Source organism: Vidua macroura, chromosome 1 (genome assembly GCF_024509145.1).
Source record: "Vidua macroura isolate BioBank_ID:100142 chromosome 1, ASM2450914v1, whole genome shotgun sequence".
Lineage (NCBI taxonomy): Eukaryota > Metazoa > Chordata > Aves > Passeriformes > Viduidae > Vidua > Vidua macroura.
Window position 1 is genome coordinate 96128248 of NC_071571.1, and position 19130 is coordinate 96147377.

General features: G+C 36.8%; 1 protein-coding gene across 1 annotated transcript in view; it reads right to left on the minus strand.

Moving 5' to 3' along the window:
* ZNF407 (zinc finger protein 407) overlaps positions 1-19130 on the minus strand; it is a 335893-nt gene that overhangs the window by 197307 nt on the left and 119456 nt on the right. Inside the window, exon 4 of the mRNA XM_053970151.1 lies at positions 6539-6613. Coding sequence (XP_053826126.1) covers positions 6539-6613 — 75 coding nt within the window. The remainder of the gene's footprint in view (positions 1-6538; positions 6614-19130) is intronic.

Genomic DNA, 19130 nt, shown 5'->3' on the forward strand with positions numbered 1-19130 from the left:
AATTATGAAGTGTGTGGCTGAAAAGTAGAAAGTAAGCTTCTACCATCAGTCATATACAGCATTTGCCACAGAACTTCTGTTTTCACTTCCAAAGTTTACAAAATACTCCTCTTGATCCTTCAGAATGTATGGAAAATATTTTATTGCAGCATGGTCAAGAGATTATGTTTTCATTTCCTTTACAGTATTCTCAATAAATATTTATGTTGTATTATATAGACTGATCAACGTTAAAAGTCATGGTATCATCCCAGACATGGAACATTTCACATCTATAAATGTCACAACATACAACTCTCAAAGCAGTGTAACATAGACTGCAGAATTGTCTGGAGAGGTCCCTTGCTACCAGTCCCATGCAGGTAAAAAGGGATCTGGAGATATATTGCCATCCTAGTCCTTACCCTCTTGGCCTACACACTTGCCTTACACAGTGGAAGCAGCAAGCTGGGACACTCAAATGGAACAACTTACTTTCAGCTGACTGCATCAGAGGAGGGATCACTTTGCAGCTTACAACTTTTTGGCTGGTGGCATGCAACAAGGAACTGTGTTTTCCTTTGAAACAAGCCATTGTGAAATAAAACTGGCACTTTCAGCAGCTACCCACACTGTCTTCCACGTATTCACCGACAATGTTAGCATACGCCTGCTAATGGAACTAATAACCTGTGCTCTAGACAGTACTTGATTGTTCATGAATGTGAGATCATCATTTTTATCTTGTTATGATGCTTAAAATTAGCCAAAGGTGCTCACTGTGGGCAGCATGAATCCCATTAGGCACTCCCTCTATTTTCTAACCATAGCAGCTAAGCCTTCACAACAGGAAGACTGTTGCTGACTGCAGAAATTTCTAAAACATCTCACATACCTAGCAATTAAAATAAACTTCAGATTGCCCTTCCTTCTGAACTAAACTCTAAAATTGCCAGGATTTGATAAGAAGAACAAATAATGGAATATAACAAATAGGAAAATAACTTCATTCTTTTACAGTCCTTCACTTATTTTTCTTTCTGAAAAGATGCTGAAGTCATCACTTCTCTTTGTGATAGCAATCTTCAAAAGTATAAATGTCTGCCTAGTCTTCATTTCTTTGTAGCAAAACAAATGTATATGATGTATGTACAGACAACAAGCCATGAGGAAAGCTGTGAATTTTCAGTACATTTTCTACTTCCATTTCTACTATCTGAGAAATCACAGGTGGCTTCCTTATGTTCCTTGGTCAGCCACAGACAGAGGAAAAAACTCAGGCAGCAAATGATAATGGAGCCTGTACCTATGGAACCTGTTCCACACTCTGACATAGTATAGAACCAGACAAGAGCTGAACACCAAAGAGAAATACTGCTTGCAAAGGTCAGATAAGGCTCCAAAACATGGAAAGCTGAGCATGCATCTCAGGCAAAACACTGCTAAAGTTGAGTCCTTTACACAAACACATCCTCTCATCACAAACTTCCAAACAGTAAATATTTCAAGAAAAAGCTACATTTCTTTCCTTAGAACTTTTCCAAAGTATGATTATGTAACTGTCCAAGACCCTTTTAAAGCAAAATGCAGGAAATAATTAATTAAGTCACGCTTTTCATTCCTATCCAGTTAACCTAGTAGTGTCAGGTTTCAGTTGAAAACTCGAACCCATTTGCAAGAAGCAGTAAAAGGTGATGACAAAGGTAGAAGGCAAGACTGCACAACACCTACTACAGCTAGCCTCTTGTCCAGTGGATCCATGTGTACTGCCAGTGCCTCTAACTGGAAACCCTTCTGTGAGACAGCCACGTACAGAACTCATTCCTTCAGTACACAAGCAGGTTATTACAAAATGATTACATACTAACCCTTACCCTCTTGGCCTGCATGGTTGACTATGCAGTGGAAGCAGAAAGCTGGGATGTATAACTGGAACAACTTCCTTTCATATGGATTTATGGCACATCACTCTGTGACCTTTGCTACTTGTTTATCCAAAATTTGCTGTAACATCAAACTGGATCTTTTTACTTTGCAGGGGTAGCATTGCCCAAAACAGGCGTGTCAAATAGTTACTATCACAATTTCTCTACTCAAAGAAACAAAAATGCTTCAAAAGAAGAATTAACAGTTCAGTTAAATAAAAGAGGGTTCTACTGATGCACTTTTTACACTTCTAGTTTTACATTCAAAATGGAAATATCAGGACACAGCTGATTACAAGATAGTTTTCTAAATAATATACAAAACACCAACCCTGAGTTCATTTTTCCTGGCTACTTTTCTTTTAGACCTCAACAATCCCTTCCACTGACATACCTACAGTCTTGTCTATTTCAGGATATCTACATATTAGTAGAATTTAATATTAAAAAATTCAGATGGGTTTATGCAAGCACATGGAACAACTGGCACCTAGGAATTTCCTCTTTTTACTTCAAAGCATAAAAAATACACAAATTTTAGAAGTATGTTATATTCCAACATTATTTGACAAAGCATCTCAAACATATTTAGGTTGCTATTACACAGTAGTAGGTATTTATCTACAGCTCTTGCTCTCAAGTTGAAATCACTGCACATTTTTTTCAATCAAGATAATTTCATAATCATATGATCTTCATATGTTACTAGCTTTGTAACAAGGATCCCACTCTTAAAGCACATGAAAAATACCAGAACCTTCCAAAATTGAATATATACTTTAATGACCTTTACAAGAATTGTTTTATAATAGATACTCCAATTCAGTGACTGTTTGTGCTACCAGTAACTTTATTCATTCATATAAGAATGATTCTATTTTATTCAATGGGATTACTCATATGTAAAGTTATTTCAGAGGCAACTCATCATTTAAAATTCATAAGGAAGATGAGGTAATTAAGTAACTATAAAGGCTTTTCTATGTCTTTTTCTTATGTAAAATAATTTTTTAAACAGATATATCAGATAGAACTCTAGTTAAGAAAGTATCATAAACTATAAAATGTAAATTTTACAGTACTAACGGTGTCTCTAAAAAAATCTTTATGGAGTATTTATGTTTATTTTTCATATAAAAAAATTCTAAATCCAGAGTTGTACTTAACAGTGGGTGGCAGAATTTATTCTCACTGATGAATGACTTAGTGAATTTATTTTTATTTTCTTGCTTTATCTTCATGCCCTCTTCATGCCTCATGCCCTTCAAGATATGTGTGTGTATGTGTATATCTTAATAGTGAAACATCTGTGTTCTGTGTTCTGACACAATTTACAAGTAAAGTAATGATGTAACAGAAATTAGAACTTGGCACCATTAACATTACCAATGCACTCACCTTGTCCTCCACCACAATGTCTACTAGACACAATAAAGATGTAGCCAAAGATTTATCCTGCCAATAAGATATAGTTATAGGTTCCATGAAGATTACTGACACTGAAGTACCAAATATGTACTGGCCTTGGACTTAGAAGATAACATGCCAGTTTTGAGACACATTCAAGTTGATAATAAATCAGTATCACAGTTCCAATAATAGGAAAACATACCTCAGAGGAATTATTTCTTTAAAACATTCCACTTTTGAGTTAGCTATTAAATGGTAATGATCATAATGGACTAGGCAGTAGGGGGTTTTGTGTCTGAAATGTGTAGACATTTTACTACAATTTTATTTTTTAAAAACTTACGTGATTTTCAACTGCACAGTACTTTTCCCTTAAATTAATTATGTCTTTTAAAAAAAGAAAACAACGTAAGCAAAAGATGTTTTAGTAGTAATTTCATTATGAATTATACTCATTTTCTGTATCCGCCCATGCAAACACCTCCACAGCCTCCATAACTCCTGCCTTTTGTGCATAAAAAAACCCAATAGTGATGGAAAGCTAGAGGGAGCAAGGTGCACAAGTTAAGTACTCCTTACTAAATTGTAAATGCATTTTTTCTCTCCCTTTCAGAACTATCTCTGTGCTTACCACCAGCAATTCCATTCTAAGAAGTTTGTTTAAAGAGCCTCAATTTGTCGGGGTGTATGGGTTATAAACATTTTTTTCAAGCACCCTTTTGAACTTCTTTTCAATTTTCTGTTTTTGATGATAGTCATGCTGACAACTTTTTTTGGTCCATCAAATTCTGTAGTACAATTACATGAATTTACTTTTAATAAATTACCATCTTTGCATATATCAGTCAAACCATGAAGACTAAACACTTGCAAATAAAATGCATTATTAATTTAATTGTCACAGCCTATTTAGCTAGCTTCTATTAGTATTTGCTATAATATGCAATGTATCAGAGGGCAGAATCAAATTCAAAACTTAAAGAATAAACAGATTATATTGTGCTAGAGAAATTAAAAAATAGCAAGCTTGCAAAATTATAATCAAGGCATTAATGTTTTACATAGGTAAGAAAACTATGTAACTTAATTTATAATATGTTTATACCCAAAGTGATGGTTTAACATGCAGAAGAAGGATTTCTTCAGTTCCTAAAGCCATTAAAAGGCATCAAACTTTCTCATAATAAGAGAAGAAAGGTCGAAAAGAAAGCAACAGTGTTTTGGTATTTACTGCAGTAGTTCACGTGGCTTAAACATCCCCCATCCACAGCGAGGGACTGCTTCTAGAAATTTATACTGTTGTTGTAGCTCTGCCACTACTGGTTTGATGCTGCTCTACATTAAGCTGAAGTGCCACCTGAAAAGGTATTGTGGAAAAGAAATACTCAAAAGATGGATGAAGAAATTGCAAAAGAAGAGCGCATGAAGTCATTCCAATTCCACCTGCCTATGCTGGAGGCAAAGCCTCCCCAGTCATGCCAGCAGGCAGGCTCAGGCTGCAGGCCTCAGCAGGGCTCCTCTGCTTGGGCAGCCAGAGCCTGTAAATCTGCCACCCTCCTCCTCCTCCTCCTCCTCTTCCTCCTCCTCCTTGTGTCATGCTGGCCAGCCACCCAGAAAGCCTTGAAGGAATACGGGAAGAAATGGGGAAAACGACCACAGCTGAGTCGCCTTCAGAACAAAACACTCAAAGAAAAGCCAGCAACAACTGATTTAGTTTATAGTATCCTGCTTGTTTAGGAATTCATTTCAAGATGATCATCACTAAAAATATGCTTCTCTGGCTAAGATACTATATTAGGAAATCTATTGTATGTATCCCTTATTGTGCACATATTCACTAGGGTGATGCAAGTTATATCTATGCTGTATTTATGACGAGTGTACAGTAAGTATCCCCTTGTAAAAGAATATATTGGTATTGAATGCTTCCAGTCATAAAATAAGCCACCAGAGCAAAACACATTTTGTAATTGTTGTGCTATGACAAGATATAACCAACATAAACTTTATTATGATATCTGCTTTGATGAAACTGTAATTGTTTTTTCAATGCATCACCGTGTATTTTAGATTAAATAGAGTATCTCAAAACTCTTGAATAATCACACGTTAGGCAAATTCTGGTTAAGCCCTTTGTACAGGAAATCTCCTTAAAAATAAAAGCACTATCTAAATCAGTGCTTAGTCAAACTAAGACATATATAGGGTGTTAATTTAAAACCCTACTCTTCAGTCCCTCCATGATTTAAGCACAACAAACTTGTGAGGAATGGATCTAATTGACCACAATTTCCATTGTCTTTAACAAGAAATGAACATGGCTCAGAAAGAGCTTTGCTGTGCTCTCCTACAGCTCCTATCATTTATTTTCTTCCTTGTTCATATCAAAACTAGAAAATACTCTTTATTTATGAAAACCTACTCCCAAAGAATGAGTTACAAGGCAGTAATGCTTGAAACAGTATCAAGTATCCAGCAATGAACACCTCCATCTACCCAGGCTGAAAGAGAATATGTGTTCTTTTGGCTATCCAAAACACATCAATTTTCTAGTTGGCCCAAAGATTCAATGAAACAGCAATAGCTAAGCCACAATGTGCCAAATAAATCTGAAGCAAAATCTGTTTATCTGCAAACACAGTGCCATTCAGTTTTAAAACACAGTTATATTTCAAACCACATAAAAAATAATGTGCTTGCAAACAAAGTTGGAGAAGAAGTGGCTGTGTACAGATTGAAAAAATAAATTAATTCATCTTAAAAATACTGAAAACGTAAAATCTTCCTTTCCTGATAAAGAGCACTTGAGGAAACTTTCTTTTTTAATCCTCTGTGGCTTTGGTTTCTTAGAAAGCAATTTTATAAACCTATGAGCATCAAGGCCAGCAAGAACAGAACAAAAAAGGGAAAAAAAAAGGCAAAGAACCACAAACATTTGATTTTGTACTGAGAGGCACAGTTACATCTATGGAAATTTTAGGAAAATAATACCACCTGTCAAATAAAAACCCCCAAAAAGTGCAAATCCTACACCTTTTACATGGTATTTCTTTCTGTAGACATGTCATAAGTACCACAACATCAGAGCACTTAAAGATGTTGCATCTCTCTTGGATTTGAGGTAAAAAATCCAGGTGGCTTCATTGTGGGCAAGCTAAATATTCTAGAAAAGATCTCCACATACTGTATAAGATACAATGAAAAAGAATTTTAAAGCAGTTTACCTTTCTTTGGGGGTGCCAACTCCGTGCTTGCCCAGCAAATGAGTATTCAAATGCTTCTTCATCACAAATGCCACCCTGCAAACAAAGAGCAAATGAGAAAGATCATTTTATTAAACTTTTTCTTTTCTTTTTTTGAGCATGCACTTGAACACATTTCATTAAAGGGAGACCTTAAAAAATCCCTCCTCTGCTAGGATGTGACTTAGATAGGGAAGTCCATTCTGTAACAACAGACTCCCCCCCATTTTGCAGTCCCTTGGCTTTTCTCTTACAAGTCCCAACCATACATCATTGGTGAAAGAATGGAAAACCTGTTTCTGCTTCCCTTTGCAAATTAGAACATTTCACACATTATATTGATAATAGAGTTTATTTTACCTAAAGAACATTGTCTGATGTTATGAAGTAATACAGTTTTAGTTACACCTTTGAATTTATTTAAGCCTTATGGGCCCATCCTGCAACCTTACTTCATACAGGTAGTTCCACTGTTTTTCATGAGAAACATGAAAAAACAGAAAGATAAGATGCTTTAATCACTGCTTATGCCTGGTCAAACTTCATTGTATTAATTATTTAAAGAGATACACACAGAAACAAATTAATAGCCTTAGTTATTTTATAGCCTTGTGAAAAAAAAAAGGATGAAAAACGTGAAGCACATATTCATGAATACACTATGAGAAGGAATACTGTTCAAACTAGAAAGACATTCTTCAAAGCACCAGCAGCAGCAACAAAATACATACTACCTGGCATCATGTTTCTACCAAACCAAACACAGATAATTTACTTTAATTTTGGTGACATATGTAATGAAACAGATAGAAGCCTATCAAGTACTATTCTTCTGCTGATAAGACCATAACATCAATTTAATTATGTCATGTGGCTGTTTCAAACAATTTAGATATCAGACTGAAGCTTTAAACTAAAATGGTTTTCTCCATAAGCAAAAATTTTACTGCTGCAACTTTCAGTGTGAAAAGGGCTTGCAAACATTTTTGTTAATTATGTATTACAGCTGTCCTTCATAAAGTTAATTACTAATAGCTGAAAGGCAATAGACTCTATTTGCATATGTACATGAAAGGCATGACATATGCAAAAATATGATTTTAATTAGCATTCCATGATATGAAGGGCTACAAATCAAACTGGCATGTTATAAGATTTTTAACATTAAACGCTGAATTCATCTGGACGTGTTTGCAGTAATGGACAATGGAAGGACTGTAAAACACCAGCACTGTGGGGTATAAGAGCCACAAAAGCAAAGACACAGTACTTTTACTTTACAATTATGTTAATTTAGCTTTTCTGTGTCTGATCTTCTTTGGGCACTTGCACATTATTACAGAGACTCTCTCTTGCGCATCCCTTAAGGTGTAAGAATATAATACTGTCTTATTTAAATGATATAAATTTCCTTATTTTTTATAAAAATACATTTAAAAAGTATCCTAAATACTTTTCCCTACCCAACTTATTACTATGGCATCATAACCATTACAACTGTGAATAATCTATTACACCATTACCATCATTACTATGCAAGTGTCATCAAAATTACTGTACATAGGGAAAATAATTGTAACAAAATTAAAAAATGTATTCTAATAAAAGCATAAGGCATACAAAATGTACTGCCTTTGCTTTTCAACAGAAATAGTATTTCCACAAAGCTGTGGAAGGTACCAAATATATTTTCATTTAGTAATACCTGTATTTCCTGTTACAAACTTCCATTTTCACCCTTCTCTAAAAGAAAAATAAACTCATTGAAATTACTGTGAAAGGGCAATGTGCAATCAGGGTTGTAAAGGGATATTTTGCTATTTGCATGGAATATAAAGATCCCAGTCAGCTACACAATATTTGCAGGGAAGCACTTTTTGGTTTCTGAGCCCATTTAGTTAAAGCTTCCAAACAAAGGCTCACCATTTCATATACCACACAACTGCAGGGGGTACAGATAGACATACCTTTCTGCAGAACCAAAGACCTTGGTAATAACATGAAGCAATTAATCTCACATTCTGTCTCCTCTCTGTTGCATCTATGTTCTAGAAACCATTTTGCTGCTGTTACACAGCACAGATAAAATGAACCCTGACTCAGTTCAGGTTTCAGCACCTGCTAACATTTTAAGCTTTTAATGTAGGGCCCGAAGGCTTCAGACTTGAGGAGTGAAGAATGCCTCAGTGCAAGTCTGGAGCACTCTGCATAGATCAGCGTCAGCTCCCCACCTTAGAGAATCAGACCTTAAAAATAAAAACAGAGTTGCTATTTTCATAAGAAATTGAGAACAAGAAAAAAAAAATACCAACAGAGACAGGCATTATTAAAACAAGAGACAAAGTCTAAACAACCTTGCTTGGATGCTAAGTTTGAGGACCACTCATTAAAACAAACAAACAAAACCACAAAGAGAGACAAGTAGAAGCTATTTGGTTTTGTTTACTAAATCCTGCAGGTGATTTTCAGAGAGGTGTTAACAGAGTTTGCTGGCTTTACAAAAGAAACACAAAGATGTTTTCCATACATTCAGTAACGCTAGGTTTTGAAGCAATTAATGGTTTAGTAGCCAAAAAATAATGGGCTTATCTATGCTATTAACCTCTGCTGAGGTAAATCTGTTATTCCCAAGCTACTGCTAGAATAGACATGACTTAGCCTTGGCCTTTTAAATTAATCTTAAGAGAAGTCTGACTGGCACCTATAAGTACTCACTGAATGAATGCTTTCAAAATGTATTGCAATGATATATCTTCAAATCAAAAGGAATCTTTCCATCAGCATTTGATAAGCACCAATTCAGGCCTCACCAAATTTCTCATTTCTAGTTTTTAATTCCAGTGGAAGTATAAACATTCAAATGCTAAAAGCTAACTAGTTTCAGAAGCACATCAAAAGGGAGTAGAAAAAATCTGTCATCAAACCAACTCTACTGTTTCAAGTATGTGCAAACCAGGCCATACTAGAGGCCTGGAACCAGTTTCACAAACTCTACTCTGGACAAATTCCTCCCCGACCTACATGACGAAAAGAAGTCACAGCCCAGCTGCTCTCTTGCGGGTCAGATCTCAACAGGCAGAAATGTCTAGCCTATACATCCATATCATGGTCACTGGGAGCTCCCTTCATTTGGTAGGAAGACTACTAGAAGCCTCCTCTTAAAGTGGAACAAGGTGAGTAGGCAGGATTCCTTTTGCTGGCAGTAGCATTGTGTTGGGTTAACTTTTTCCAGTGATTTTCAACTACTCTGGCTTCAAAACCAGCAATATCCTCAGTCATACACTCTATGTTGAAACTACAGGAAAAATTAAAGACAAGTTGAAAAATTACACAGAGCTTTAGAATAGCATCTTCCTTCCTTTTAGACAACTTTTTGCACACAAACTATAAATAAAAATTACTTTAAATCATAAATACATAAGCACCTTTCCCAAAATAAGTTCGCAGAATATTCTTGTTTCCTTTTAGAAGAGTTGTGGTTTGTAGGAACGTGACCATTCATATTCCATGGCAATCTTCAAGCAGTATTTGGACTCTCTCAGAATGTCTGTAACTGATTTAGGAGCCTCTATAGACTTGTCTTCAGATAAAAGCACATTTTAAAGTACAAAAGAAACAAAGGGACTTCTGATTCTGGGAATAAAGAAACATATTGGACAATCTTTACTTCCACTTTTTATTCCAGTGTAATACAAATTTTTCAGCATGTACAATGTTTATCATCACAGTACGCAAGGAATAGGAATAATCTGTCATGTATTGTCTGTTTCCTATTTTCTCTGTGGGGAGAGAACTGTTCTCTTTGAAGTATCTTGCTTTGAGAGGGCAAAAGATTCTAAGTTTTATTATGTTTTGAATCCATAATAGCTCTTTCCCTTTGAATAAGTACATCACTGGGTTAGTGAAAAGCCTAAAAAAAGCCCCACCCAGAACCAAATACACAACACACACACACACAACCAACACAAGCATTCTGGGCCATAAAGCCATGAAACCTGTTATTTCCTGCATGTTTACCAAGTGCCTTGGCCTAGGAAGGAACTACACGTTACCTCTACCAGAAAGTCACTCAAAGCCATGGTGACAGACCAGTCATCTTCTAACTGCACACAACTGTTGAGGAGGGCCAGCGCAGGAATTTATTTTTGTGGGACTCTACAAACAAGGTATCGAGCAGCTGAAGAGCAATTTTAAATCACTTCTCAGTGGATACATTGCTCTCTGCAATTGCTCTTAGAGAATTTATCTTACAGACAACAATGTTCGTTGACAGCAGAAAAGTCCAGGAGAATAACAATGAATATCTAGCCTTTATTCATATTCTCAATATCCTTTACATCTCCTTTAAACTGTCCAAGATCTCTTTATACACAAATTTAACTCTGAGAATACAGGTAAGCTAGTGCATAACCCAAGTACATAGGATGTTTTAAAAAGCTGCTTGAGAGCCTTTAAAAAACTAAAATCAAACCCATAAACAAATCCAAGAATTTAGTGCTTTGTTTTAGCATAAGTTTCAGGCACATAGAAAGCATAGAATGTTTTACCATTTTGGATGAATCAGATGGGAGATCTGACAGCACCAAGGAATAATAAGAAATAGCATCTCAAACTTCTACACATCATCACAGAATACAATTAAATAATATATTATTCTGTTTACATCAGGTTTTGTTTTCTGTGATCTATGGTTGAATTTCTGTCTTTGTATCTTCACGTGAGGCAAGAAACCAGAAAATCAAGGCAAGCTTCAAAGATGATGCCAAGAAGGGGGACCGGGATATGTTCAGGCAAGTAAATAACAACGTGGAATCTATGGTTCTTTCCACATTAATGAAGCACACTTGTTCTTACTGTGTCTTGAAAAACACTGGAAACCCTAAGTTGTAGTTGAATGTGTGGTTCACATGGAGCCATGCCAACAAGGGTAACAACCAGCAGGAGAAAGAAATAGTGCATTTTCTCAAGAAATACCAGGACACACATGTATTTCAGAACGTTAAATAAAACTTGTATATACAATTACAGATTTTTGCATGCACTTGAGTTGTGCATGTTCTACCCCTAAAAGTAGAACTGCTCATATTCAAATCAGCACTTAGTCAAATAGTATTTAAACAGTGTAAATGAACTAAAAAAATTCAAGTTTTCAAATCCTCCAAATTATATAAAAAGTTGCTACCCAAATCTCATGTCTCCACCAGGATTTATTCAGCAGGTTAACTTCAGGAACAAGAGCACACAGGCAAATGCAGAACTGTCCAGAAAGCAGTGGTTTTCTATGAACAAGTAAGCTTTTCTTTCCATGCATCAAAAGTCTAAATTCCTGAGAATTTCTTCAAGTCCATCATTTTAGGATGTTTGCTGATTCTGAAGGGTCCAGACTGGGGCTCTGATAACTCTCTTGCATGACTGCGCGCAAGGGACTCAATTTAAAAGAAAGTATCTGGCAGGGCAGAGTCTGGTGTGGAAGATATCCAGTAGTCTGAAAGGCTTCATGCCCTTTGTGACAAGATGTCAGGTTCAAGTAAATATCTGGCAGGGCGAAGTCTAATGTAGAAAACATCCACATATCTGAAAAACTTCATGCCCTCTATGACAGGACGTCAAGCCCTAGAACCCGGCATAGGAAAGATGGGGTTTTCTCCAGACTCATTTACTAGCCAAATAAAGCTGGTCTTATTACTTCCAAATAGAGGAGATGGTTATTCTTTGTAAGCTTAAAAAAGAAAAAAATCAATAACATTCTCAAAGGTTGACAAGTCATCACGCAGTCTGCAATGCTGAGAGCGCTGTGACACGCTGCCTTCTACTCCCTGCTGACCCCATGTGTCAAAGAAGGATACGGCTGCTCTGTGCTCCACCCGCACCAACACCGGTAATTAAACCGGGAAGCAAAACATATCCATCCATCCACATCTTCAGGCGTTGAATGGAAAATTCAAATTTTTCCTCTTGAAAAGAGAAACCAAAAGAGGTAAATGAAGACATCTTCATCACTAACAAGACAAGAACTCAGATTACCATGGGAAGATAGCATGGTAGTTCATGGAACCTAAAGACCAACATAACTTTTGAATTTCTGAGAACTATCAGCCTTTCTGCTTCAATTTTGGGTGGTTTTTAGGGTGTTGTTTGGGTTTTGAGGGTTTTCCATGCAAAAATCAGGTATGTTTCTTAATTATTTATTAGCTTCTTTTCCATGGAGAAGTTTTGCTACTGAAATTTAAAACCCAGTATTTTCAAGTGGTTTCTATGTTACTATGAAATCAGCAAACTACAACCTTTTCTTCTAAAAATACCTCACCTCTTTTTTACTGTTACTTGTAACAAGGTAGCAATGAAGCCAAGCTGCCCAAAAAATAAAGACAACAACTTGTATTATCAGAGCACCTGCACACAGCTAGCACCCAAGGTAGACTTGAGTATCGCAGCAGCTACTGTTCCTGCCTTGCTTTGAACAGGATGACAGACAACAGGATTGTCAATGTGCTGTTCAATGACCTGCATCAATCTCAAGAATAATTTACTGCTATATCAGACAGATCATTATGGATGAGTTGCACGCTATCAATCAATCAATCGACTGTGTTGTTCCTGCATATTCCTGCATCTATCAACCAGAAGAGAGAGACATCCCTCAACATATTCTTGTTGCTCTCTGCCACCAATCTGCTATTCTCAAGATGGCAAAGAATTATTAGCTCCATGGCCATAAAGTAGTAGCAACTGGCACAATTATCTCCTCTTACATATTCTGGCAGAAGAGACCTGGGTACAAAGAAAGAGCGAACCAAATAAAATAGGAAACATCCTCTACTGTTCCACTTAAGCTTGTCTTGCCATCAGAAGTTGTTGAGTTTTCTCACCATCCCACTTATAAAAGATGTATGTTATAATATAAACCATCCAGGACAAAAATTTAGACTGTTATTGCAAGGACTGTGGCAAAAATAAAAGGAATTCACTAGCAGTATTTATATAATTTCCTCCCCCATGAGGAAGCACAGTTACCTGTGTGCCTCACCTTAAGTTACTTATTTTTTAACTGAAATCAAAAAGATTTCCTGCAAGTTAGCTCAGGATCCATTCTGAACTTTTTTGGTTTGAAGGTATTGTGCAGTGGTGTTTTATTTTAAATACAAAAATACCCTTCAATGACAGCTGCAGGACTAAGCCATGTCCAGCGAGTGATAATTATTATTAACATAAAAGTGAGTAGAAACTTAAGAGTGGAACTGTGAACTTTTATATTTGAAGACACAATAGCAAGTGTTAATTGTAAGTAAACAAATGACACTCTGCTTTTATTTGCCTGAAGAGCAAACTTAAAATAGCTAAACAGTGGCAAAAAGTCAGGTGTTCCCTCTGTCAGAAAATCACCTAACAAATATACGAGAAAATTAGTACCACTACAAGACATGTTTGTTTCAATATTCAGAGAAGTTAATGAATGTTAAGTGATAATGGTAGACAGCAGCAGTATGTAATTAGATTTCTAAACACATCTTACCAAATAACTTCTAAGCTAAAAGAAGAATCACATGTTCTATTAATTTTCATTGGTTATTGAGCATCTGTAACTGTCACCTCTAACAGGTGTTTGGTAATCTAACAGCTGCACAAAGTACTAAAAAAAAAAAAAAAAAAAAAAAAAGGAAGAAAAAGACAGAATCACAATGTGCTTACAATGTGCTTTCTCTAGCATTGCTAACAACCTCTCAAGTCTACCACAATGCAGAACCTCTTTTCCTAAAGTCGGAAATGCAGCCCTAGGTTTGGTGTTGGGAGTGCCTTGCACTTAAGAGAGATTAATACAAACACCCAAAACCAGGACGTCACCAGAAAATACACTTGCCATGCTACATGAGGCTGCAGAAATGCTTTAAACGTGAATGAACGTTTACATCTGTAAGCACTGTGATCCAGAATAGTGCTTTAGCAACCTTGCAACCAAGACACAGCTTACGTATTTTCTTTTTTCATTATCTGTATATCCAACATTCTCATAACTCTGATTCCTCCCTTATCCATTCTTTCCACTTTCTTCAGGTACTAGCTTGTCTTCCTGCTCATGACCGAGTCCATTTCCTAGCATGCTCAGGACTTCAGATAAAGAATTTGATGCAGTAGGCATCAGTTCCACGTATCATCTTTTAGCATCTGGAAAGCAACGTCAGGATAAACAGGCTAATATTTGAAGGCAGAAATTGTCCAAAGTAGATTCAATCTGTTGGGTGAGTCAGGTGAACCACATCTCTAGGTTGCCCTGAGAGGAGTTTTGAAATACTGGACTTTCCACATTTTGTAAAGAGCTTCCTAGTGATCCCAACAAGCGAAGTCTGCGCCTTTTGAAAGTGTAAGAACAGACTATAAGGCTATCTCAAAATAAGGATGTTCCAGTGACTTTCTACTTAAAAGTCAAATTGATAAGAGCCAAACAAATATATTTAATATCATACTATTCCTAAATGAAAAGTCACTTTTGATGTTGCTTCTTCCTGACGGCTCAGAAATCGCACTGCAGACTGAATTACCAGGTTTATGCAGAGCTTCTAGAGGAAGAGCTATCTTGAGAATGAATTTCTCCTCATCAAAAGAAACTACTGTTGCCTGTCTTTAAAGGAAATCAAAACAAATCTAAAGATAGTTGATTTGTTGACTAGAAAACACATAGGGCCTGCAGTAGTAGTGCCACATACATAACTCAGTCAATTCTGCAGCTACAGTGCCTGTGGTCTTTTGCAAAGTTGAGAGGTACCAAGAAAGGAATGAGATGAATAAATTGGTCGCTATCTGATGACTGAACTGCTCAGAAGTCATACACAATCAGAAGACACACACAATTTTTATTGACAATTTCCCCACAATTTGAAATGCTGCTGGTGATAGATGGTGGCTGGAGCAAAGACTCTGCAGTCTGCTTGATCTGTGAGAGTAGTGAGAATGTTGCCCTAGGTCTTTGCCTGACATAGAAAAGCAAGTGCTGGTTGATTTGTTTATTCCTAAGACTTAAGTTCAGCTGTAAAACACATCCTTTTTGTCTTACATCCAGGCATTCCACAAGACTGTTTGACTGCAGGTAGAAAGCAAAATACTTCAGAATATCTTTTTGCCAAAGTAGCTGCATAAAAATAGTAAATCTATGACAGCAAGACCTAATCTGTAGCCATCAGTAATACCATCCACATGCATGAACCTTTAACAACAGGCTGGTCAAATCAGAACTGACTGGCTCCAGCCAAAGAAACCAAAAGGCTATCATGTGTATCAGATCAGTTTCAGTCCACAAAAAATGCTTCTCATACTTGTATCCCCATAAAAATGTTTAAAGCACAAGGATGGTTCCGTCTTTTCTTGTCCAAGGGCTCTTGGGCCTGGCCATTGCTACCTCAGGGACTAAGAACCACCTAACACTGTGTCATCAGGCCAACCTAACACTTGACAAGCTCGTCTGATTAATGTTTGAGTTTTCTTTTTTGGAAGACATCTTTGTTATAACCTGAGCATAAATAAAAGCTCAGAGCTTTCATGTTCAACTGGCATCTCAGTCTCTCCAGATATTCCCATTACAGCCATGGCCAGCTCTTCCCAAAAGTGGAGTGTTGCAACAACTTCCTCCTACCACTGAAGAAGAAGGCTGACTGAAGAAAGTGTCTCTCAGAGCAAATCATGATATGCAGACCAGACAGTTATGCACTATCCAAGTATTACCAGACCTACAAAACTCTCTCAAATTATGGCACTGATCATAGAGGATGCAGAACAGAAGTCTATCCAAGTAAGAATTCCAGATGTAACAGCGGTGTTACTCCACTTATCCCATAAAAAAATGCTAACACCTCTCACCACTTCAGTCACATACTTCGCAGGGAAATTACTGAAGCTGCCAGTCACAGTTTGGTGTTTCTCAGGTTCTCCTCTGATGGCCAGCAGGAGTCACTTCCGAAATCCTAAGCCAGGACTGAAGGTATTAAGAATACTCATCTAAGATATAACTGTTATTGAAACAATAAAGACAGGAAAAAAAAATCCCACTGAATTTAGATGGATGTTTTACACACACACACACACACACGCACACACACAAAATCAGCACACATTCGTGCAGTCTCATAAGGATTTGCATGCTCTTGGTATGAAGACTGTCATCAGTCTGGAAAAACCACAGGAATATAGATCAGACAAATCAGTACAGTCATAAAGATGATATCTGTGACACAGCAGAAGATGTTCTCTGGCAAAGATTACTCCAATTCCAGCCAGCATCTGAGATTAATTCTGACCATTTCTGGCCACAAATCAAACATGAGAGATATAGGAACTACATAGGTGCCCAATGGAATTGAGAAAAAAAATCTTTGATCTCAAGGGCATGGAAAAACCTATATACACATGCTGAGTGTACCTAGGAACAAAGAAGTGAAGGAGAAATCAGTGTACTTTCATACAAAAGCTTATGGTATGCTACCTAAAAGAGAAGAAGAATTTACAAACTACCCAAAAAGATGCAATAAAAAGAATGTTTATTGCTAACAGGAAAAATTACAGAACTTCAGTTTTATATACAAAGTGACAGACTGGTCCTATAAAGAAACATAAACTACGTCTAAAAAAATATATTATTTTTTTAGTATCTTCTGGAAATTAAGTTTCAATTAAAGGGGTTTTCCTTCTTAATCCATGATGACATTGCAACCACAGCCCCATAAAGCCTCATCTCAAGTGCCAGCACAAAATTATGGGATTCCACAGGTCCATTTTCAGTAGGAGGGGAACTGGACAGCACAGGTGACACAGGTGCCAGTGCATGCTGTGGTACTCCATTTTATTCAGTATTGCATCACATATTGATTTCCATGAATGGGTTCATGTTAGAGCACTAGAATTTAACATATTCACAACTGACATGTCCAAATGACCACCTGAATTCTCCATAGTTCCTGGAGGTCACTTACAGCTATAGAACAGAGCATGTAACCACCAACATGCAATTCTCTGCTTAGCTTTGTAGCAAGATGCAAGTAAAACAGCTCTCACACTGGAGCCAACACATTCTCCACTCTTTAACCCCTGACACCCATGGGCCTTGCTGCAGGGATGAGCTGCACCAGGACAGTTTTCAGCTGAGAAAGGCCTCAAATTTTAGGTAGTTTAAAAACATTCTGCAAAGATTAAATACATACAAAATGCTTTCGCATTCTATATTAACAGAAATAAGCAAACAAAAAAAAACCCCATCAAACTAAAAGGCTGTTGTTCCATTTCTTTACAATTTCTCAGATTAGAAGAACTACTCTCAAAAAAACCCCATTATTTATTACATGCAATATCTGTACCTGGATAGACATAGAGACAGAAATAGTCTGATCACTGTGCAACTTTTATAGTATTGAATAGCAGACAATGTTATGTACAACACATAGCTGAATGGATGGATGGAATTGATTTTATAAAGGAGTAACAAACAAAATAGTCCAAAATATTAACTGATAAACACATGCTGGGGTGGAAACAACCTATTATAAAATTACTGTAAAGACCCTCAAACTGTTCAAGGGAGAAAGAAGTCCAATTTTCCACATAACCTGAGAGCACAGAGCTTTCTGATTATAAGATCCAAGGAACCTGTAAACCCAAGGCTCTAATTTTCTTATGGCAACTGCGTAATATTTTGCAAAGTAAAATTGACTGAGATGGAAGCTATTTTGCATGGTACAGTGGCGATGGCTAACAAATGAGAGTTTTGTGGGCTGAATGTTAGTCCCCTGCCTCATCTGCCACCCCTAATGACAGCAGCCACCTGCTGTTTTATTGTCACAGCTGGAGCCGGTTCACACTCCTTGGTGCTGAGCTCTGCCCATGAGCGCCAAGCTCTCGCCTCGCCTCATTACTTTGATGAACTTTTTATGGTCAGCACCCATGAAGACCTCATCTAGGACTATACAACCTAGATCGGCTTCAGGGAGCGCTTCCAGCTAGCATGAGGTGATAATACACAGTGACACCATGGCTGCTACTGCCTGTCACTTAGGCAAGTCACTATACTTCTGGCTCTACAGGGCCCTCAACAGGTAAAATGCCACGAAATTCTCCTTTACGACCAAGTTCACTCCCTTTCTTTTCGCATTGCAATATAGAGAGATCATATCCTGCTACAAACATTTAGCTTTTCAAAAATAGCTATTACAAGATAAAACTTATCATGCTGTTTATTGCATATAACTACAGACAAGAAATCTCGACATTCCTTGAATATAACCCTGTTGCCTTCCAAAAAAAAAAAAAAAAAAAAAAAAAAAGCAAGCAAGCATGAAAACCATAGTACTGCTTGATTAACACCACCAAATAGGGGAAAAATAATTACATGTATGTTGCAAAGGGACCATTTTAACTTAAGTGCAAAAAGCACAGAAACAAAAGTTAAGTCAGTCAAATCAAATTATTAAGCAAATGAATTCACAGTGAAGAATGATACATGTTACTTCCCTCTCACCTAAAAAAACCCCACACTTAAACATCTATTAGGTATGATATTTTCTGATATCCAGATAATAACAAAGCAAAGCCTTTT